The 24539-nt window shown below is 31.2% G+C and overlaps 3 protein-coding genes across 5 annotated transcripts in view; 2 read left to right on the forward strand and 1 right to left on the reverse strand.

Annotated features, from left to right (window-relative positions):
* Positions 1–1445: 1445 nt before the first annotated feature.
* On the forward strand, positions 1446–7649 carry LOC110999814 (sodium/hydrogen exchanger 8). The gene is made up of 7 exons (XM_022269044.2): positions 1446–3077; positions 3495–3651; positions 4055–4209; positions 4752–4903; positions 5211–5339; positions 5852–5944; positions 6742–7649. The coding sequence occupies exons 1-7, from the start codon at positions 1868–1870 to the stop codon at positions 6889–6891; spliced, it is 2046 nt and encodes a 681-aa protein (XP_022124736.2). The 5' UTR covers positions 1446–1867; the 3' UTR covers positions 6892–7649.
* A 94-nt stretch (positions 7650–7743) lies between these two features.
* Positions 7744–9266, reverse strand: LOC110999778 (probable prefoldin subunit 4). Its single transcript, XM_022269003.2, has 3 exons — positions 9072–9266; positions 8638–8859; positions 7744–8317 (listed from the first exon to the last, which is right to left on the reverse strand). Exons 1-3 carry the CDS (start codon positions 9099–9101, stop codon positions 8165–8167), a joined length of 405 nt encoding a protein of 134 aa, XP_022124695.1. The 5' UTR covers positions 9102–9266; the 3' UTR covers positions 7744–8164.
* Positions 9267–13475: 4209 nt separating this feature from the next.
* LOC110999789 overlaps positions 13476–24539 on the forward strand; it is a 36909-nt gene continuing 25845 nt past the window's right edge. The window contains exons 1-3 of one of the 3 annotated variants that reach the window (XM_022269015.2): positions 13476–13665; positions 16936–17148; positions 23787–23960. In XM_022269015.2, coding sequence (XP_022124707.2) covers positions 13570–13665; positions 16936–17148; positions 23787–23960 — 483 coding nt within the window. In that variant the 5' untranslated portion in view covers positions 13476–13569. The remainder of the gene's footprint in view (positions 13666–16935; positions 17149–23786; positions 23961–24539) is intronic. The other 2 variants (XM_022269014.2, XM_022269016.2) reach the window with 2 other exon arrangements.

Raw genomic sequence — 24539 nt, forward strand, 5'->3', positions numbered from 1 at the left:
ATCACTTAACATCAAGTGAGCCTCCTGCCCGTTTGCCCCCTGTTCTATACAAAAAATAGATTTTTTCTTGAAATTATATGTTTTTTAGAAAATGTAAAAAAAGTCACTTCGATTTCTAGCGAGACATATTGTTCTTACTGTTTATCGTAAAATAAAGGAAGAGAAAGGTGTAAAACCTAATCTTCGATTTTAAGTGACGAGTAGAATTGACCGGTAAGTTGGGCGGAGCTGCTTTGATAGTTTGGGGGTTGGATTTAGAAATACGTCACCTGGTGAATAACTTCGACAGTTTCGATTTACAGCTAATTGGAAATAAAGTAAAAGAATTATATGCAGCTCGGAAATAAATTCCCATAAAACTTGTACAAATTCTTCGACAAGTATAATATATTAGTATTAAATTCAATGGAGAAAAAAAATTATATGAGGTTAGAAAAATGTTAAATGATAAATCCATTTCATTCTAACTTGTTAGAGGAGTAAAATTTTTAAATTAATTTTGTTTTCGACTTTCTACATAGGCACACTATTGTTAAAACATCCTCTGACTATACCCCCTCAACCTTGCAATGGAATGTATATAGAATTATGACGATGATTATCATTAATCACTAAGCTATCGTTTGAGTAACATGATAAATGTTATTATTTTTTACAGAATTATACTTGGTTTTAGTATGGTTGGTTTTGAATAATTTAAATGCCAATAAAAAATAACCATGTTGATCGAGATGATAAAACTAAATAAAATCAAGTTTTTGAAGCATATAATGAAAACCACGAAGCTACATTATACAATCCCATAGAAATAATTCAGGGTATAATGAAAAAAAAAATTGCTGATAAATTGTAAATCGACCTGCAAGTGACATATCATTATTAACAGAAGAAGCTTTCTCATAATTAAATGCAAAGGATTGGCGAAAATTCTGTTAACATGTAGAGAAATTGAAAACGATTTCATCCAGCAAATATTATACTAATTGAATTGCTGGAATAGCGATTTATAACTACACACCTCTTTATCTTCATCGTCTGATAAAGAAAAAAATGCAAATGGGGTTCTTGGAATCGTTTTCTAGTTGGTAATGAGGTTTTAAGTTATTTGTATGATTGAAATGATATAATATCATAAATTTGTATATAAAATAATTTACGATAGATTTCTTTTTCATGAAATATTTTCTATCTTAAGAACCCGAACAACATGCTTCATAAAAATAACTAATATACTTCATGTTCATTATTACTAGACATTAAAAAAATCATTTAATCCAGTTTCCTTAGCCCACAACAAATTTGTTTATGGAAATTTCCCTATTTGCCATGAGACATACCTATACAGTATACATACTTCGTGAATATTGCCCAATGTGCCCTGACCGCGCTGACAGCTGTCAATTCAAAGATCAGTTCTCACTGCTCACACGTAAAGTTAAATAAACATTACGTTATCCAATTGTCATTTGTGAATGGAAAGTATTTTTTATATTAAAATATATAATAATATTGATCAATACTAAATACTTACAAAATGCAAGATAAATTAGTAACTATACTTCTCAGTTACTTTCAAGAGAACAACCATGAAATTAAATAGTTTAAAATCTATTTCATGTGATAAAATTCAAATACAAATACCTCAGTAACGAAGTGTCATTCACGAAGTGCACAATCTTTTATCAATTTCTAATACGATTACGTGTTTTAGAATATCACTATTAGCTTATCAAAGGAAAACACGAGAATATATGAGACTGTAATATCGATTTAGGAGAGGAACGTTTTGGAAATTTAATGGTGTCCTAAAACCATGTTATTTTATTCATGCCCTTGGAGGAATTTAATTTTATCATTATAGTCAATAATGAAACTCTCTTATAAAATGAAAATGAGTGAACTGTCACGAAAAGTTATATTTGTTGTATGTACATTAAGTGCAATATTTCATTTTACCAATGCTCATGAGATTGTTCATAAAAGTAAAATATCAGTTGCGAGTGAAAATCCAGTGGTTGACTATGTGGATGACAATATTGATTTAGTAAGATCTAAGCGTGATGTGGTGCAAAATGTCACAAGTTCAAGTGAGCCTCCAATAACGCTGCCTACTACTAATACCACTATTAATGTGTCATCAGAAAGTCCCAATATAATATATGAGGTTGGCCCATCTAATTCTTCAATACTGTCAGTTGTTCAAGTAAATGTGTCTTCATCAGCTTCACCCAATGCTTCATCAAGTTCTTCAGACGTAGCTGCTCTCCCTGGGAAAAGCTCTGCAGAAGATGAACATAACAGCTCAATGGCAATTTTCTTTGTACTATGTATTTTGGCTCTTGGTATATTGCTGATACACCTTATGCTTCAAACTGGTTTTTCATATTTGCCTGAGAGTGTAGTGATAGTATTTTTAGGTGCTTTAATAGGAATGATTATTAATTTAATGTCTATTAGAAATATAGCAAATTGGAGGAAAGAGGAGGCATTTTCACCAACTGCTTTCTTTTTAGTTTTGTTGCCTCCTATAATATTTGAATCTGGCTACAATCTTCATAAGGGCAATTTTTTCCAGAACATTGTATCAATTTTATTGTTTGCCATTGTGGGCACAGCTATATCAGCATTTGTAATTGGGGCTGGAATTTATTTGTTGGGATTAGCTCAAGTTGTTTATAAGCTGAGTTTTGTTGAATCTTTTGCATTTGGATCTCTGATATCTGCTGTTGATCCAGTGGCAACTGTCGCTATTTTCCATGCTCTGGATGTGGACCCAGTTTTGAATATGTTGGTATTTGGTGAGAGTATTTTGAATGATGCAGTTGCTATAGTGCTGACAACAGCTGTCCTTGACTCAAATGACCCAGTCATGTCTACAACAGATGCCATATTGTCTGCTATCAACCGCTTTTGGTTGATGTTCTTTGCATCAGCAGGAATTGGGGTTCTATTTGCTCTAATTAGTGCACTTTTGTTAAAACATGTTGATTTACGGAAGAACCCATCCCTTGAATTTGGAATGATGCTAGTCTTCACCTATGCTCCATATGTTTTAGCTGAAGGAATTAATTTATCGGGTAAGTTAAGTTATTTTATATTGTTCTGTTCATTCTTTATAAATAGAAAAGGTTGAAAGTAATAAAAAGAGCTAAATATAGATTTTTTTCATACTATATTGTGCTGAAGGTCAAGTGTTGAAAATTTAATAGTTTCAACACAAACATGTTTAATGACTGGCCTTGATTTGTCATTCACTTTGTTACTCTAAAGTACAAACATGGACTCAAATGAATGAATTTTTGTGTGAAATATTTTATTAAATTAAAATTCATGATATAAATGAATTTTCTTATATATATTACATATACATGTACCTGAGTATTTTTAATAATAATATTTTATATTGAATTACTGATGATTAACTACCAAATTTTATCAATATATTTTTCATTTGTATACTTAAGAAATTATTAAAAATATCTTTATGTTTTCAGGCATTATGGCGATATTGTTCTGTGGTATTGTTATGTCTCACTATACACATTTCAATCTTTCGACTGTCACTCAAGTGACTATGCAGCAAACAATGAGAACTCTTGCATTTATTGCTGAAACTTGTGTGTTTGCTTACCTAGGACTTGCTATATTTAGGTGAGTCATCAAAGAAATAATAAGTATGTAAAATTGTCTATCTTCATAACTCAGTTTGTTATAGGCCAAATTAGTTTATATTCCATCATAAATTCTAGGAATTGAATCAATATTTGCATATGCTTTTACAGATCACACAAGACCATAAAAAATAAAACTTCAATACTCTTAGTGATAACTTTATACTCGTCAGTGTGGTCTACACATTTTTTAAATGATTTGGCATTCAATAAATATATTATATTGACCTTAATTTGCACCCTTCAACTATTAATCTTTGTAATGCATAATAATTTTTTTTTGCATCGTATCTATTAGGTACTATACAAATGATCCGTCTTTTATACATCACATTAACTATCCAGTAGCTGATAAAGATTTAAAACAAAGTGATATTTTTCAGTTTCCGACATCGTGTGGAACCTGCTTTAGTAGTGTGGAGTATAATTCTAAGTTTGATTGGTCGAGCCGCCAATATTTTTCCACTTGCTTTACTGTGTAATAAATTCCGCGAACACAAAATAACTAAAAAAATGATGTTTATAATGTGGTTTAGTGGTAAGTACTAAAACAATTATATTTAATCCTAAACGGATATTCCGTCGATTAATAAATATATCCGCGATCATAACTATCACATACAATCGCTTTGTCTTAGGCCCGTATTTCAATATGTATCTCCAGTTCAAATCTCCATTTGAGCACTGTTCTACAATCTACATAGAAAATTATTGTTGACCGAATCTTAATATTTAAATTTGAGTGACCTTGTCTTCACCTAATACAGTTATGACTCGGCGTACTTTTAAACACAATTGGATTGCAACTGTATGCTTGCAAAATACAGAATTCCTTTTTTTTAATTTTTTGGACCTTTTCGAGATTTTTAGACTGTTTAAAAAAATTTAGATACTCAACATAGATCCTAAATAAAATTATATAATTTACATTACAAAACCTGACTAGCGCCCGTTCTCTGTTCCACTAGTGACGCAGTTTGTATGCAAGTTAGAAGTAGTTTTTTTATTGCACTGATGTCGCCTACCTTGGTAACACGCGGTACAAAAACTATTTTATTTATTTATAGTAAAAAAATACAGGTCTGCGTGGAGCCATCTCGTATGCGTTGTCTCTCCATCTTAATTTCTCCGATGAGACGCGCCATGTTATAATTACGACCACTCTTATAATCGTATTATTTACAACTCTGTTCTTCGGGGGTTCAACTATGCCGCTACTTAAATTTTTGAGGGTAAGTAAATTATTCTCTTATAACATTTCTACTAAGTTCAAAAAACTAAACCGGTGTGGTCTTTATGCGAACTAATATAATTCTCATTTGCGTCATTGCGTTACTCAACTTACGTTATTACACAAAAACTTTTAATTTTTTTCATATTTAAATAATATCAAGATTATTGTCGAAATATTTTCTATATTGTAGGTTCTCATGACATAAAAAAACTTATTGAGCATGGCTACTTCATATCTATAATTTCCGGACAGACGAAAATTCTAGAATTATTTTATCATGCGAAAATGTTTTCGTATTCTTTCAGGCTAACAAGAAAACCAAACGGCCGCGTTCGTTACGTAAACCCAAAGAAGTAAGTCTGTCGAAAACCAAAGAATGGGGTCAGGCTATTGACTCGGAACATTTGTCTGAAATCACTGAAGAAGAGTTAGAGGTAAGAAACAATATTTAAAAAAAAAATATTTTCACTAACAACGCACTTTGGTTTCCTAATTAAAATGAAATGATTATAATAATAACTAATTATGCAAACTATGGCAATGGAAGCTAATTAAAAATTTATAAATTTTTCAATTTTTTTTTTTGCCTAAACGTTTTTCGTTTAATATTTACGGTAATATTAAAATTAATGAAGCATCTTAACAACTATGTAACGCATATAATGAATCTAAAATTTGAACAATGTTTAAAATTAAAAGATTTTTGATTCCATTATTTCCACAATTTAGAAAAGTCTATCTACAATTAAATAGCCTAGTGTAAGCGCGCGGCATTCACCGTGCTTACCATACGGTGAAGAAAAACAGCGCGAAGAAAGCAGCATGTCTTAGTCCCAATATTGTCAGATCCAGATATCTGTGGCACATGTTTTAACCTATTAATATCACCGATATTTTAATAGGAACGAGATTAATGGCTAATACATTTTTTTTAACAATGTTTCAGGTGAATTATTCCCACGCGACCAGAATGAAAGGTTTTGTGCGACTCGACTTGAAGTACCTTATACCATTTTTTACTAGACGATTTACACACCAGGTAAATTTAACGCCTTCCAAATAATATTTTAAATTAAACTCTAAAATAAATTCACCCCAGTTTGCTGTTGAAATATGACCAGATAAAACGTGACAAAGTTGTTTATTATATTGAAACGTTGATAAATAGACATTAAGTACATCGTAGTACTTACGATAAAAAAATATCTGATTTATCAAGATATCTTTTGAATTCCGATTTTGCCGACTATTTTTACTTAAATAAACAATTGATGCTTTTTTTACAATATATTTTTTTTATGTAATGATTAAAAAAAACGAGAATAATAATTTGAAGTGTAAATTGTTTTAATTAGTGACCTTGATAATTTTTAGTTAAAATAGGAAATATGCCCATCAGAGTCTCCGTTACGAAACTATGGAATATACATTTTAATTTCATTAGACCTGCATTCTTTATCATATTTAAAATATCTCTTATCTGAACACCATTTATCTATCTCCTATGCTAACTTAAGCAGGTGATGGTAGTACAAATACCTAGTGTTTTTATAATATTGTTACGCTTAAGAATGTTAAACTTAATAAATAAAATTACCTTTATTGGCACCAATTTATGCAGGAGTTGTTTTGGTCATGTTAAAGTTAAACCTTTTTTATTAGTGATTGTCTCAAAATATACTTTTAGATATTTTTCCATGTTTGGTTTTTGTTTCCTAGATGTTGCCTAGTTACATTTATTTAAAGGCAATGAGGCTGCACGGTCTTTACATATGTTATCGTGTTTATGCAAAAAATGTTTCAATAAATGACAATAAATATTTATATATGTTACAGGAATTAAAAGACTGCAAAAGTCAAATGACAGATCTGACAAACCAATGGTACCAGGCGATTAGGATTTCCAATGACCATGACACAGATGAAGAAGAGCTACAGCAGAATTCTTCAAATAACTCACAATCAAGCTTACAAAGAGTAATTTAGTTGGACATATAATTTTATTGCCTCATAGTTCAATTTCTGCACTTCAAATTATAAAAAAATTCTATATGATAAGTCAATGTAAAATTCTTAACTTTTTTTCAGCTTAAATGTAATGGATCTAGATGTATAACTGTTATCAGTATTTTATGAAATGTCGTTGAGGCATATATTAATAGTTATTTGCCTTTATTTATAGTCTAGAAAGTATTATTTTTTTAATAGTTATTTTGGCTATGTCCTACGGTCAGAGAAGCACTAGGCTACCAGTGATGCCATACATTCATATATAATTATGGTAAAATTTGCTTATACAATGCTTAATGATATAGATGTCTATAATAAAATGATATTTCATTCCTAGTTGTGATGATAAGTAGAATTAATGATCCTTTGCTGAATAGTCATCAATGTGATAGTTCAAAGTTGTATTATTTTCAAGTACTTTAGTTATATAGTAGTGTAATTATGCACAAAAATGTTAGTACATGTGGAATTTATTGGTTGTGTGATATTAATTTATGTACTTAATTTTAGGTTTTAAATCATCCATAATTTTATTATTTACTAAAGTATAAAGTCTACTGCTATCTGCAACTTTATTTTCTAAGAGAAGCAATGCTAAATTTTTATCCTATATGTGGCCAAAGGCTTCTATTTATATCTAAGCTATATTTCAAAAATATATTTTGTGTGATTTGTATATTTCTATGCATTATTATGACAGGAGAATTTCAAAAATAAATAAGTTATTACTGTAATTAGTGTTTTATTTAAGCTCCAATACATAATTTATGTTTTTTAACCAACAGTAAACAAGTATAATAAAAATTTAAAGTAAATATTGTAAAGGACTGCAAAGGATTGAATTTTTATAATCAAATAAGTTTATACATTAACTCACAAAACTTAAAGAGAATACACACTATAATAAGGTACCAATGATGAGTTTTATTGTCTAGACAAATTGTTAATAAATAAAATTTATTGTGATATTAACTAGCATGAATGTTTAATCAATATTTCCATTAAAAAGCCAGAAGAGGTAGTGTTTAATCCTTCAACAACAATTAAAGTACTAACTCATGCATATTCCAATTGCATAAACTAATGTTATATATGTATGAAATGACTCTGTATTCACATTACTGAAATAATAAAAATTAACCATATAATAAAATTACAAGGCTGGTCTCAGTAAAATAGAAGACTTGAAGAATGAATTTGGTTTAATATTTTATAGTAGCCAATAACCATTAGGCAGAATTATATTGCGTTATTCTTCTTCATTTTCTAAGTTAATATGGCTTCCAAATTTCCCATATAAATGTGCTTTGAGCTCACTCATTTGTGATTTTAGCTCTTCGCATTTCAACTCTAAATCACCTATTTCATTCTGCTTTTTACATTTCATTTCTTCCAATGATTTCTGAAATGATATTAATCACAACTCATTATTTTTTTTATTTATTACTATTTTTTAACTTTTATCTTAGGAAAGAAGAAGAGTAAATGACTCTATGTGACTTACCATTAAGTATGACTCTCATATATCAAATTAAATACTATGTTGTGATATGGGAGTGAAACTTAGCACAATAACTTAACATTGACACTTACTGAAAGTTACATAAAGTATACAAAGCTAGAATTTAAGTTTTATTACCTACTTCAACAAGTAGGCCAAGGCTTTGCAGAACTAAAAACACATTACATTAAAAAGTTAAATGTTAAAAGAAAATAACCAACCAGGGTGTCTTCCAGACTTTGGCAAATAAAAACTTCTCCAACTAAGAATGGAATTTTTTCTGAATCATCAGTCAGAGCCAATTCCTCGACTGCTTCCTCTAAATTTTTGATATCATTTTGCTTAACTTTCAGTTCATCTTTAATATCATCAGCTTTAGCATTTAGGCGAGCGAATTTGTTAATTTTTTGTTGATCTTCATATGAAATGTGCACGTCGGAATCCTAAAACCAATTATAAACAGATTATTATTTAAAAATAAAAACATACACACATGTATGCACAACTGAACAGTAAAGTAAGCCTAAAGAAATTAGAGTGCTGCGTGTAGTGTATTGTATTGTAAATATCAATATTTGTATGCTCTTTATGTAATACCAATATATTATACTTATATTATAATTAGAATTTATAATAAAAATAGTAAAACTCAAACCGGTTGGTAGGTTCCTTTTCCACTGGCCATTTTTTAGAACTTATTTTATGGGATACCTTTTGTAATAATTACTCTCTACCAGCTTAGCCCAATAAATTTAATTTAGCTGATGGTATATTTATTTTTAACTTTATTTAAAAGTACTTTTAGGTTAGCTGTCTACTGTCTATTGCATACCAAGTATATGCAGTGATTCCATGGTGTCACTGTCAGATCTCCGTAATTCTCTTAAATGTTAACTTCATAGAGTATACTATGTATGGTGTTTGTATAACACGTTTAGAAAACAATAACTACCATAAAAGCGTATTGGATTTGATATACGCATAACGTCTTACTTACGAGAGTCGTACTTAATCTTAGGGCTAAATCTTAGGGTAACTCTTAATCATAATCTAATATAGATGATGATGATGATGATGATGATGATGATGATGATATAGGGTAAATGCCAGATAACAGTCAAGTATAAAGAAGTGGCCACGTCGAGGAAAACATTTTCTTACTTTTTATGTTAGACTTAAAGAATAGAAATCTAAAATATACTAGGTCAGATTACACTCAAGTCTATCGATAAGTGGAAAATGTGCATAAAGAATATCTTCAGAAAAAATTCTTTTTTGGAAAAACAACTGCAGAATTTTCCGAGACTTTTTTTATTTTACAGAACAGCGGGTAAACAAGCACGAGGCTCACCTAATGTTAAGTGAACACCGCTTATGGATACTCATATCCAGAGGCAGTGGCGTATCAATAGGGAGACGGCTGGCAAAATGCCACGGGCCCCCAACCCAAGAGGCCGCGATCTAATAATATTTTTTAAATTGTACCTAAATTTTATTTTATTTGAAAAGTATATTTTTATGAGTTCTGCTAAACATAAAGATGTTGATTAATTTTTAGAGATGTACACGAGTAATTTTACGTACTTGTGAACATTAAAAAAGCATATTTTTCTTAAAAGAGTTTAACAAATTATAATTTTTTTTGGCACAGTATCAAATATGGAATTTTTTTATCAAGTTTTATATCTAATAAAGAAAGTGAGTCTTCACCTTCAATAACATTAAACCCTTCTAGATGGGGACGACGTTATGATGCCATCTTTGCTTTAGAAGTTCGGTTTTTTGAAGTCCAAAAAGTGGTAACGAAAACAATTCTGTTCAATTGCTAATCAGATGAAAGAAATGAAGCTGTTTCACTCAAAAAGAAGATATATAAAACTAAGATTATATTATGTTATTGGTTTTTCATTGGAAGATCCTACTCACTATCGATGCAGCCTCTAAACACTTCTCTCTTAGGCCACCTTTCAAATGCCATAAAACGTTAGAAGAATTAGAATATCGAAATGAATTTGAAAATTTAAAAATGAAAGCAATTAGTGTAGTAGAAAGATGTTCTCAGTTTTCGATCGACTTTCAGAGTCGAATTAGAAAAATCTTTGTGTATTGGAGCCCGTGCTGATTTATTTATAATAACTATTCAGTGTACCTATGTCCTGCAGCTTTCTTGAAGTGTAAGAATGCATTGCATTAATATTATGTCTTACAATACCTGTGACCACAGCTAGTGCTGATAGATCGTTTTCAAAACTAAAATTGAGACTATTTAAGAAACTCTGCGACACGACAGGTTATTGGCACTGTTGCGGAACAAAAAGCTCGAAAAATGATTTTCCTTAATAAATTTAAAATTATCATTATTATTTCATTGTAAATGTATGTAGGTTTCCTCACGATGTTGTTCCTTCATCGAAAAGCGAGCCAATAGATGATGAATGCATTAAGATATTATGTTTATATATGAATGTGAAGTGTCCGATGAGCATTGGGCTAGCGCTGGGACTACATACCATTCCCTCTCGCCTAAAGTAGGAGGCCCGTAGTGGGACATATGCAACCTGTAATTGAGTACGCTGAAAATCTCGAATTTATTCATTAAATTGAGTAGTAAATCTACGTGAAGATTTTTACTAATAGGGCCCAATCAAAAGATTTTGCCACGGCCTTTATTTAAGCCTTCTGTGCCAGAAACACGCTGTCGACTGTTTGGATGTAACGTATGCCTGTTTCCTAACTATGCTTTCCTACGCCATACAAGTAAGTAGAAAATGCGCACATAGGTAGATAGTCCATTGGTGCAGTCACTGGGCTGTACAGCAGTGCTGAAGCCATTAGACCACAGCTCTGTCTTAGCGTAATATTTTTCACTTTATATAGATAAGTTGTTGATCATCATTTATTTCCTATCGTCGATTTTTGACAGACCGTAATATCGTAAATAAATGTAATGATGTGTAATGCATTTACTGTATGAAAATTGTTAGTATAAAAATGGGTGTATATAGGCTGCGATGACTGCCCTTTTTAGGCGTCCCGCGGGTTCGTTTGCCCCCCCTATTATATAAAAAAAACCCCACAACCTTGCGCGGCCTGTTATTTAAATGTAACCTTATAACTTTTGGAATTCAGATTTGCAAAGAGGGTCATTCCACCTCTGATGTGATGCTGACCACGCGTTTCTCAAATCTTACATTTTATTCATTCATTAATTCCATAGTCACTAATAAATAATCTGGTCTTTTTTGGACTCAGTTTATGTACAATGTAAGTTTGAGTTTATTGGTCAGATATGTTACCTCTATAAATTATCTAAATCTTACCATTATGCAAGTATTTCAACATTCTTTCACTCTTAGTTAGGTGCGAGATAGCATGTTACATATTTAATAAATTTGGTAACAGGAAAATGTAGATAGTCCTGAGCTGCTAAGTTAATTATTTCTCCGACCTAAAGTCCACACCAATTACAGAAAGAACGACTTTATGGTTAGAGCCGCAAGAGAGATGGATAATTTGACTGTTGATGTTCGATGTCGTCAGTGTCGCCATGGAGATTTATGACATCTGAATTCTATAGGGAAATTCGTTTTGTATCTTAAAGTTCTCTGTCCTAAGTGCTCTCCATCTAATTTATTTTGTTTTGGTCTTTGTACAATTTAGCATAGATTAATATTATTTTATTTGTATCAATGCACCTAATTATAAATGCTTATATGTAAAGATTTTTCATGGCATACGAAAGTATATACCTTAGGTACAGAATTCAGTTATAAGTTGTATTTTTAATTAAAAAAAATCCGTATAACGCGTTTTAGTAATAAAAATTACTATAAAATAAGTTAAAAGTAAAATACATAAGTTTTTTATTGACATTACAAATGTACATTACATTTGTAATCTCTTGGACATTTAAATAGCTTACTATACTTCGAAGATAGCTAGAACGATGTTTATTAAGTTTGACAACAATTAATTAATGGTAGCTTAACTTATTAAAATGTCATTGTGTTGATGTTCTTATGACTCAATGAAAATTAATATGTCATTTTGATCCCTATTTTTAGGATTGTGCGGATTTTAAAATTTATTGATCTAAATGTCCTGCTTTCTTACAAATAAATGATTTAATATTACTGTTTTAACAGACTGACCGAGTCATAGCGCATGTCATTCTCGATTAAACATAATTTATGTGAGAATTTTTACAAACATGTCGAACAAATATAAACCATGGATAAGAGTATTGGTTAGTACCAGATTGGAGTCATACATTTAATTTTCATTTATTCATAAAAACGATGTTCAGTTTAAATTTTCATTATGATACATAAAATGGCTAAGCGTAGGCTCTTGTTTTCTACGCCCAAACTTAACTGGCCTATAAATCTGGTCTTAGCAATACAGATGAGATATATATAGTGAAATAGGAAGTTCTAATAAAACGTATTGAAATTTAATTATAAAATTAGGCAATTCGATTTTGAAAAAATATCTTGCGGAGTAGGCTTTTCAGTCAATTTATTAATTGACTGAAAAACATATGACGTTTTTGTAAAAAAGAAATAATACATAATAAAATTAGCGCCACAGCTGAATAAAGCTCTAAATTATTAGTCTTTTTCTCTAGTCAAAGTATAGTAGTTTGGCGAACCTAAAAATTTAAAGATTTTATAGACACCAAACTATAAGTGTGCAGCTCAACTATATAGTCATTACCTACAGAGAGAGTAAGTGCTATTGTTATTGACGTGACTATTCATACTGGACAAAGAGCGGCATTATATTAACACAAGACATCCGCTCCTTTGCCCTTTAAAAAGCGTTCGCGAATCGTAACCTTCAAACTAACAAGCTTTCAACCACCTACGTCCTAATGTGGCTATACAACGATTAAGGAATTCGTGTTCTTGTCGTACTTTGAAAACTCATCAAGGCTTATAACGTAATATAATCAATAGTAATTACTAATTTGTCAAAGCGCCAAGCATAGCGCTCGGGAAGTCGCAAGTCGAGCAAGCCTGCGGCTGAGCACCGGCCCCTCCATTGCTGCGCTTACGACACACGTCGCCGTTCACTCGCATTACTATTTTGAACGTCAAACAACGCGCGCGCTTACCAAAAAGTTTATACCTTTTCAGTGAAGATTTTTCGTGATGGAGAAGGAGCACCAACCAGACTCCATGGCGACCATAACAATGAAGCCAGAGTACCCGCCATCAGAAGTATACAGTGCCTCTGAGCCACCGCCGGTAAGACCGTCCGTTACTTGATGCTCAGTGGTCACACTTTCATGTCTCCAAATGAGTTCATTCACAGCCAACAATCTAGTTTTGCCGTGTTTACAATTCATAATGATGACTTTGTTGTGTTTTGTTTCGTAAATGGTTCAAGGTTGATTCCAAAAAATTAAAGATAAATATATTTAAAAAAATTAAATTAACATTAGAAAACTACTAATAAGTATTAAATGTATAGATTATCTATAGATTGAGTTAGTAATTTAGCTGAACGTTGGGAAAGTGCCTTTCTCTCAGCCTGTAGCGGTTGTTAGGTCGCTGGCGCGTAGCCACTCGTTTACTTCGATATCTCCGCAACACTTTGTACCATAATAATTACATATAAGATTCCTAACAACTTTACAAATATAATTTATATTTTTATTCGTTTCTTAATACTGTGGTTCGGTTTTGAATCTGTCTCAATCATCTGTACGCGGAGTATTTGGTTTAAAACTTCCGCGCATCTAAAATTCAAAATTTTGTGATGCTTAAAATACTCAATCTCAAAGACATTCTAGAAGTGTTTTATTATGTTGAAATTTACGTGACGAAGCTGTGTTGACCGGTTCAGTTGTTATGCTATTCAGATATCAGTTATGAATACAAATGAAACATTTATTTAAAACGCGCGAGGTGTTGTTAACTCTTTGTGAAAATATTTGCTTTCATTGTCTACGCCTTTATTCTGTTTTTATTTACATGATCACGAGTAAATTTTATTGTTATTATATAAAACGACGATAATCTATGCAGTTTAAATGTATCTGTAGAATAACATCCCGTAATCCACCCGTATACCTTTGATTGGTATTTATTGCGGCTCTTAAATATATAATTAAGTGCGAAATTTCAAAGAATGCAATCTGTCGTGAACGCAATTACTTTGTAGGACAGTCTAAGGCCAAAAATTTAATACTTCAGTATATCTTTTTTACTATATCTTTGTAAGTTTGTTAATTTCCGTAAAACGTAACCAACCTATTGTGTAACAATCCATGATCGAAGAAGGGTTTCTTTCTTGTAATATAAGAAATATATAGCGATGTTTGCTGTAAGCAGTACAAAACTCTGTAAATATAAGGCTTAGGTATCTTAGTTTATTTCTGAGAATAACTATGAGATATGTCTTTAAATGTGGGAATTTCATTGTTCTATTGTTCTGACCCATCATTAACTTAAGATTATGTAATTATCATTTATCACGCGAGTCCGTTTGGTAGGAAAATTTAAAAATTTAATGTTTTCCACACGATTTTCATATGTATATCAATACTACATATGTTCTCAAAATCCTCAATAAGTGGCCTATTCATTTTGAATTACGTACAATGCAATTACTTAAGTTGTCGCTTAATCTTTAATTACTAATGGTTATTTAATTAGTATATAAGTACCAAGGTTTTCGACAAGAAATTCGAAAGCAAACAGTTAGGCTTCTAGAACAATATTTATAAAATTTTTCAATGCTGACATAAAAGTTACTGGTGTTTATATAAAGAATAGAATAGTGGCGACATAATCACAGATCTAATTGCCGCTAACGACTTGTAGGTACATAATTATTTTGTTCATAGACAATTACAAATACAATTCTTTTCTACAGATAATATTATATAATATTACAAATTATAATGACATTTGCTTGTGGGTAAACCCAATAAAAAAAAACGGCGACATAAACACGGCGAAGTGAAATCGTTATGGATTGCTTGTCGAAGTGGACACAATGATGATTGCGTCACTGAGTCTACTTTTAGTAACATAAAAACTATTGTTTGCATACAGTATGACAATGTAAGATACAAGTAATTTCATATATTTGCTTCTGACTAAATGCTTATATTTTTGAGAAATGCAACAATTCAATTAAAGAATTACATAAGTGGAACTGATCTTTGAGATTGCAATATCCGCGCAATAAACTAAAAAGTTAGCTACGTAATTTTGTACCAGAAATAAGTGTAGTTGAGCTGAGGTTTCTCTAACTTTATTATTGGCTTTTGTAGAATGCCATAAAGCAATATAATGTAATTCATTGTACTATATCATGTTCTATATCAAGTAAGTCCATATACTTTTCTTATTTAATAAGCTGGATTCTCTAGAGTCTTATAGAATATATTACGTTGCATGTGCAATAAACTGAAATATTACGAGGTAACTCCTCCGTTCGAAGTATATGGTTATGAAATGCTTAGGAAGTGTGAGGGTATGCAAACAATATTACACTGACATGTCATGTTTATTTCATCAAACAATATTGTTAGAAAGCGCTTCTCTGTACCTAGGTATAAAACTTGTTATGAATAATAAGCTTGGTTTTGCCATTGCACGACTGGGTTAACGCGGAACTATTGCAGGGTGTATTTATCTTGTATTATCACATCTAAAAATATCTATGAACTATAAAAAAAATTTCTTACTTCAGCCGCCGTGCTGTAATACGTTAATAAGAGTTGAATAATATTATTTCAACGTTCACCGAACCGGAAGCGACACAAATGGTTTCCATTTATTGTGAAAATCGATGTTAGCTACGGGTTAGTGGAGATAGTGGGCGATATTAGTTAAACGTTGCTGGGACCAAAACGATTTCCCTTTAAAGAAACTCCAATGCACTTATGAACCACTTTCACTTAATATGTTCATTTTCACTGATCTCATCGTTGAAAGATGAAACTCGTGCTTGTCATCTTTAAACCAACAATGCATATATTCGAGGTATCTAAATTTTTTAAACGGTGTTTGAAAGTAAACATTTATATAAAGGATCAAAATCATTTGATAGTTAACTTCTATGTTATTAATACTCAACGTTATATGAAATTTTTAAACGATGATGGGATATTGTAGCTAAGATTAGGGAAGCAGTTAATTGCAAAAGTCAGTCTAATAAAATAAAACACAAAGAAAAGTTTACTTCCTTGGGTGTTTAGTAATTGATGATGCGTACGCGTCAGAGCTGATTGATTTTTAAAATATTTTATGTTATTAAATATGTTATTGAATTATTACTATCATTAGTGTATTTTTATGATCAATTAGTTTATTTTTTTAAATACAGTATTTAATGACAGTTAAAAACAAATGAATTCAATAATTACTTTAGATCAGTGTTTCCCAAGTTGGTTTAGTTTCTATTTAATTACTAAATTGTGTAATAATTTAGAAAATTGACCGATTAACGTAAAGTTTTCCTGGAAAAATAATATGTAAGTAATGAATAATTATGATCCGCAGGCATACCGTCAAAGGGTATCAACAGCTGTACAAATCGCGAGGATAGCTGCCTTAACGGTGGTGGCATCATCCTTCATACTGGGATCATTTATTCTGGCTTCGAGTTGGATCTCTGCTCGCGCCTCTTGCCACCAACTCGAGCAATTGGATGCTATGCTAGATAAAGAGCTGGCTCTAGAAGGAAGGTCATATGGAAACGATGGATTACTTGCGGTAAGTCAATTTCTATATATTAATATAATATCAGGTTAATGGATGAATTAGGGATTTTCTGAAGAGTATAACGGTACAAGTTATTTGATAATTACACACTCGGCTTTGCTTATATAGTAGGATTTTGTTAATCTTAATCAATTTTTAATTCTTCTTGTTTGTAAAAGAATTGTATGATTTTCTTTTCCAAGTAAGATTGATTTAACTGTTAGATTTTGACTTGAAAAGTCTGTCTATTAAATAAATATTGCTTACTCATAGAGTGTACTTAGTTACTTAATACTTAGTTAAAGTTCATAAATTCAGTGAAACGAGTATACGAGCTTTGTGTTCTTAGGTTACTTTGAAGAATTTGCAACTAATTAATGGCAGAGCTTACTTGATGCCTTTGTGAAGATATAATTGAATACCTATTAACAAGAAGCTGGTATTATATTAAATTACCAATAAATTATACATTTTAGAAGCTAGGTATTTTTATAGTATACCATAAAGCCCAATAGACCGTTATGATCCAATTTATAATATCCGGTTTTAAAATTTGCACAAAACATTTTGATCATTCTTTTAATTAAATAAACTGTGAACTGAGTTTTTTTGATTGCGATTTTTATAATTACCAGTTTATTAAGAACAAATTATCTTTTATAAATTTTCGAGTAATGTTAATAACATATTAACTGAGAATATAATAGTAATGATTAGTTACACCGCTATAGTAGGTATTGGGTTCTCATGATTCATAAGTCTTTTATATTCTTTTCTGTGCAGAGAGCCGGTACTTTTTCATGATGTCCATACGAATGTGTGAATCGAACAATACACACAAGCGCTATTGTTTTGTTTTGTTTCTAGATAATGGGTTGTTTACAGTTACCAACTATTGGTGACACGGTGACACGGTTTTAGCCTTGCATACTAACAATTAATACTTACAAATAAATAGGTTATAATTGTCGTAAAAGCGCGGATAATTGTGGGCGCCCCTTAAATGATGTATGACGTCAAATTTGTTATAAATATATTCGTGGGAATGTCCAGACCGCCCCGACTTAGATGATTTAAGCTTATTAGCTTTTAAATAGCTGGTTGTGTGTCATGTACATAAGTGCATAAAAGTTACACTTAGCAAGATCGTAGTAAATTCTCTTCAGACGTCTCAGTTTGTTCCCGGGTGTTGTTCGTGACTAGAATGTTCGACTATTTACTTTAAATTCCACTGCAATTTACTGGTGGATGACGGATTCGGTGCCGGTCAATAACGTCCTTTCATTGCTCTCTCTCTGATTTATTGTGTTTAGTGCTACTTTAGAATATTAACGACTCACTCTATTGAGCTGTTACTTTCAGCTTTTATTTAATTTTAGATATACACATATTTATGTGGAACCTTGAAAAATAATAATAATGGAACTCAATTGAATGGATTTTTTTTTATAAATCGTGTGACTAATGTGCTTTGTAAATTTGAATTTGCAATAGTCGATATCAATCGATTCAATCCAACACATTTTAGCTGTATAAAAATGCGCAGTAATATGTTTTCAAAACTTCTACACCACATTAAAAACCACAAATGACCTGATTCATTTTTGGTATTATATTCATATATTTTAGTAAGATTTGTTTCGGGTAGAATGTACATTAATTACTACCAAGAACATCTTATGTGAATCTTAAAGTCCGCGGTACCACGACGAGACACGTCCCATACCGGCTCACCTTGAGTCTTCATGTTACGCAAAGTTGCGCTTGCGTTTCTAACTCTAACACAGCCATCCTAATGAACCTCAAAGATAACGGTTGAGAAATACAAGGATGGTTCAATTTTATAAACAATTCCCTACTGTGTTCTGAAGGTTTCTACATAATTGATTCTGAAATATTGTAGGTCGTAGCGTGATGGTATATAGTATAGCATAAAAATATAATAGATTATGCGTTCTTCTTATTTTTTAAATGAATTAAAATCCGTAAAGTTATCTATTTGAGTTTTAATGGCTATGGTTATCATATAACGGATTATGTCAACGTCAAGTACAGTCCACACAGGAGAGAAAAAACTACCTTCGAAGTAATTAAAAGTTAACATATAAAAAATACATATTAAGAATATATTAAAAATAGCCTTTATGCAAATTAAGATGAAGTCACTGACTAATCAACAATACAAGACATGACTTATTAAATTAATTCTTAGACTGTGACAATGAAAACCGGTTGTGTTTTGTTATCGCTATAATATTTAAACAATATGTTTTATATTTGTTACTGCTTTATATAAAAGGAGCATGAAATACGACACGAACTAGTATTTCTTGAGATTAACATGTCCAAGTGATGAATCAAAGTTGTTATAATAATAGATTACTGGATTTGGTTGCTTAATAAAGTTTATACATATAAATCCTTTGGAGCATAATATTCACGTGTATCTTTATTTTTTATTTTGTACCGTCATACCTGAAACAGTTCTTTCGCAAGAAATATGACTAGGAAACTTTAGGATTAGGTGCACCGAAACACTATATATTCATTATTTTAGAAGCTACTGGCTTACCAAATAAATATTGATTGAGAAATACATAATTTAATAATCGTGGTCATTTAGGAATGGGACTTAACACTAAGTTTACAAAATTAAATAAACTCGCAAATAGTTTGAAGAACTAGCCACCTTTGACATTATACGCTCCGAGGATTACCAAGTTGATTACGTCAGTGCAGCGAAAGTTGCAACCGGTCAATGACCCCAGGTCGCGGATGCACCTTAAACATAAAATACGAACGATGGATATTATGTGCCTTTCTAATGTAATGATAATTTTCTGCTTTGTGTACGCCGTCAATTAAACAAGAAAATAAATCAATATTTTAAATATCAAAATGTCATTAACAATATACCTGCAATGTTTTGGTAATGTTCATTAATACTTTCACTTTTTAATCTGCACTTTTTTGTAAACCTAATAATGCTAATAACAATTCGCGAAAGAAACTTTATTATACGTATTGGATATTTACGTTGGTAACTAAACTTCCCCAAATATTTCAAGATGACAATTAGCTAAATCAGCCCAGCGATTCTTGAGCATTTTGACAAAAGAACATATCATTTGTTTATTGTATTCCATTTTTGAAATGGAGATCAGATAAAATCACTGTTCACTGACCTGTCCTGATGAATAGCTGTTTATCATTCCCACTTTCTCTTTGCTTTCATTTTTGCATATGTAAAATGCTCCGGTCATAATAATCATTGTTATTTTAGCTGAAATGTTTAAGTTTGGAATGAAAAACAAATGTTATGAACCGTCACCGTAACAGATTTTTTTAAAACAGCGTTTTCATAGGCAGATGGCAGCCATAGTTGTAGAATAGTAGAATATTATAATAAAACAGTTTATTACGTATTATATTTTGCTAATATTCGATGCACTTTGATTTTTGTATTTTTATTTCATTTATAAACACGAAGTCAATACTGTTTTAAATTAAGAGTCTCGTCTCGTATTAACACTATTGTTTCCACTATGACTGTATTTTATTTATTAAGTATATTGACTATTTTTAACTGACAAGTGGAATGTTTGCTTATTTGGGTTAAAAATAACCTCAAGTGTGGAATTATAAAGCCAATCTAGAAACAAAATGTTAACAAACAGTCTAGAAAAAAAAATAACACTTTAAAATATTTCATACGCCAGTTATGTTAATATTAACTTTATCAATTTCACTGTTTTCCTTTCTACGAATAAAATTATTGTGCGTGAAATAAACATTTCCATTTAAATTTTTTTTACTATGTCATTCTAAACATCAACAAAAACTCAAATTGTGTTTATATTAAAGTTTTGCGAGGTTTTCGTTTGTTTATTGTTCTAGAATGTTACCGTCAGTTTAGGTATTCATTTGATCAATGAGTACTTTTAGTTGGCGGAAACAAACGATTTTCTACGGGCGTTCATCACAGTAATTCTGTCCCACCACCCGCGTACCGCCCACATACGTAACACTGCATTAACAACAATGCCATGTAATTATTGACCTCGCAAACATTCGCGTGACATTTTCGAAAATGTCATTTGTCATTCTGTAACTGACGTATCGAACTTGTAAGCTAATGTATTTGTAGTTAGCTTGATCGTATGTGAAAAAAAAGATTTAGGCAAACATAAAAACTTTTGGCACTCGTGAAGTAAATAAAACATTGCTTTTTTTATAATTTTAATATCTTAAAATAAACGAACGAAACATGTGTTTATAATTAAGAAGTACACGATAAAAGCTATATGATGTACAATAAGACTGGCTGGATAAATATTTGAGAAGTCTTCAACGTTCTTAAACCTCTGAATCGCTTTAGTACTCATAAGTCTATTTACAAAACAAAAGAACTTTCCGTAAAGCACCATCGTAAAAGGTTAACTTTCCTTATTGTCATATTGTATTGTCTATCTGTAAATATAATTCGTTGACAATCGATAATTTTATTGTTCTGAGGCTGTTTCCTTATTATCACGCAATGTTAGCAAAAAATACTAACGTTTAGTTTCGTAAAAGCAGTAAAAGTGTATGTACAATGCGACAATTGGCGACGTAATCGACGTTTTCTATCGGTTGCGGTCTTGAGCATTTCTCGGCTGGCTGATTCCTATTCGCTGAAATGGCAAATTCATGGTAAATTTTAAATCAATCAAGGCTTATAATCAATCGCTCGAAAACTTCCTTTTTCATAAATATTTAAGTTGTTACTAATAGTATGTCTTCCACAATGTATTTGGCTAGGTTCCAGGGCCCCTATGACGGCAAAAATATTAAGTACAGTCTACTCTGTTGTACGTAGTTGTTTATTTTAATGATGTCTTAAAGTGATCGGATTTGCTCTAAATTCCGGTTTCCTCCTGGTATGCCTTCACCATACAAACCAACTCTTAGTTGTGCACATATATATAAGAGAAAACCGCAACCGGGGTTTGAACGCTTTTAAGGATTGAATATACCTAAACATTTGACTGACACTATTATAAAAACAGAAATAAGATCTATAGTAAGTGTTTGTTCAGACGTTCTCCAGTTCGAAAAGAAAATACGTAAAAGGTAGTTTAATAACACGTTTTAGTATTATATATTTTTTTTATAGAACACGGGGCAAACGGGCAGGGGCTCACCTGATGTTAAGTGATACCGCCGCCCATGGATACTCTCGATGCTAGAGGGCTCGCGAGTGCGTTGCCGGTCTTTTAAGAATTTGTACGCTCTTTTCTTGAAGGACCCTAAGTCGAATTGGTTCGGAAATACTAATATATAATAATATAAAATTCAGTATAAATGAGAAACGAGAACACTGTAATTGCATTTGCGTATTGGATGTTTCTATATTTGTCATGTTGACGCACAGGTGATACGGGCGTGATTTACAAATAAGCAAGATGTAAAATACCTATATACAATGCAAATCCTTAATATGTATAACGTATATGTACCGGTACAACCTTGGTTTTTTATGTGCATATATTTTAAACAAAGTTGCGCTAATAATATTTATAAGGACTTATTGTCTTTTTAGATGTTTTTTTCAGATTGAAAATAATCACGTTTTAAATATTACATTATATTTTGAAGGCTTTTAACAGATTTAGTGTTTGTATGTAAAACTATTCTATAAGTATTGACGTTTCGACTCTTGGGACCTAAATCGTAGATTTAATACCTAAAACATTTTCCTATATATTAATTTAGTGGGCATTACGAAAATGTTTTTTTATATATACAAATTACGTACTAATTTCAATGGAAACCTCCCCATATAAATATACTCGAAAGTTATAGGTCGTGGTAATGAATTATTAAAAAGTTCTTAGAAACACGCAATTCGAACACAGATATTCTCAAGAAAAATGTAATTGTTATTTATTTCTTTTTCAAGAACAATAGCAAATAAAAGAATATTTTTCTAATTTAAAAAATATTTAGTTGATACCTTCGAAATCGTTTTTCCTCAATTGACTGTGCCGTGCAAATAACATCTATTAACACTTATTTTACTGTATAGATATTTAAAATTATGTTCCAGGAAAATCTGTTGTTTATTATTCGGTGCTAGTACGTAACTGGTACTGAAGATAGAGTTTTTGTGTGTTTTATGACATAAATATAGATTATTATAATGATAGTTATTTTAATTTGTAAAATATATTGACTACAGTCGGTTGTTGTAATTGCAATTGCATTTACATTACGAAATTATTATTTTTTAAGATCGGAAGACAACTAACACGTAGTAAGGCTACTGGTATAGTTTTTGTTTAATTTCAATAATCAACTCTTTTAATGGTTCGAAGAGCACGGGGGTTGTTTGTGCTTACAACTATTGTAAAAACAGATTTAGAAGAATGGCGGAGAGTTTACTGCCAGTTCTTCTCGTCTATTCTATGGAGTTCTGGCAATAAATTCAAATTTAGAAGTGTTATTTTTGACTGATTTTCATAAGTTACCTATATGAATAAATTATATTTTGATTTTGGCGATGGCTGGAGGTTTTATTTTAATATATGTCTCGTATGAAAAAAAAATCACAAATTGTCTCAACACGTTTTTTCACGTTTTAATAGTAATTGTTAATACGATTATTGCAGGATGAACCCTTGCCAATAGGTAACGCTCACGCGTTGCATGCGGCACCACCTCTAACGCCATCATCAACGACTGCGCCACCACAGCAGAACACAGCAGTACCATCTCCGGACAGTCTGCTGAAGGAGGACCCCCTCAACCAGGCGGAGTCGAAATTTGATGAAGACAAGTTACAGGTATTTTTATATAGTGATGCTAAAATAAAATAAAGCAGTAGTGAGCAGTATTGGCCTCATCATGCATGCGCATCTCAACCTTTAGTTCTTGCGTTCAAATCATGGCAAAAATATTCTATCACAAAAAAAACATTCGCTCGTACAGTGAAGGAAAACATACGGATAACGGATGCCGAATTGATACTATTAAGAAAAAAAATAGGTATAGTAATCGGAAGCTAAGACCTAGAGTTGAAAAAATAACGGATTGTTAAGGCCAAACAATTCGAGATTTATTTAAAGGTCCGTATCGTTTAAGGTTGCATTTTAAATTTAGTATATCCTTGGAAAGAGAGTTTTTGTCTTGGTGGTTAAGCGTTTTCTTTTTTGTTTTTATTTGACGAATAATTAAATGAAAAAACTATTTAATTTATTAATTTCTCGCATGAAAATTATATGATTATTACTATTTCACACATAAGAAACAGTCAGGGATTTAATTATTTCACTTACTGTAATTATTATGTTTTCATTTTCGATTTGGTTGGTTAAATTTGAATTCAGATGACCGTGAAGGTCAAAATAAACGTCAGAAGCAAA

The sequence above is a fragment of the Pieris rapae genome, chromosome 4 (genome assembly GCF_905147795.1).
Source record: "Pieris rapae chromosome 4, ilPieRapa1.1, whole genome shotgun sequence".
Taxonomy (NCBI): Eukaryota; Metazoa; Arthropoda; class Insecta; order Lepidoptera; family Pieridae; genus Pieris; species Pieris rapae.

Bases quoted from the DNA above. Each gene is read 5' to 3' on its own strand.
- LOC110999778 (XM_022269003.2), bottom strand. From the start codon at position 9,101: ATGGCCAGTGGAAAAGGAACCTACCAACCG. The intron at 8,860-9,071 runs GTTTGAGTTTTA...AATTGGTTTTAG, and splicing joins GAAAAGGAACCTACCAACCG to GATTCCGACGTGCACATTTC. The intron at 8,318-8,637 runs GTTGGTTATTTT...ATATCATTTCAG, and splicing joins AAAGTCTGGAAGACACCCTG to AAATCATTGGAAGAAATGAA.
- LOC110999814 (XM_022269044.2), top strand. From the start codon at position 1,868: ATGAAACTCTCTTATAAAATGAAAATGAGTGAACTGTCACGAAAAGTT. The intron at 4,210-4,751 runs GTAAGTACTAAA...AAAAAAATACAG, and splicing joins GTTTATAATGTGGTTTAGTG to GTCTGCGTGGAGCCATCTCG. The intron at 5,945-6,741 runs GTAAATTTAACG...TATATGTTACAG, and splicing joins CTAGACGATTTACACACCAG to GAATTAAAAGACTGCAAAAG.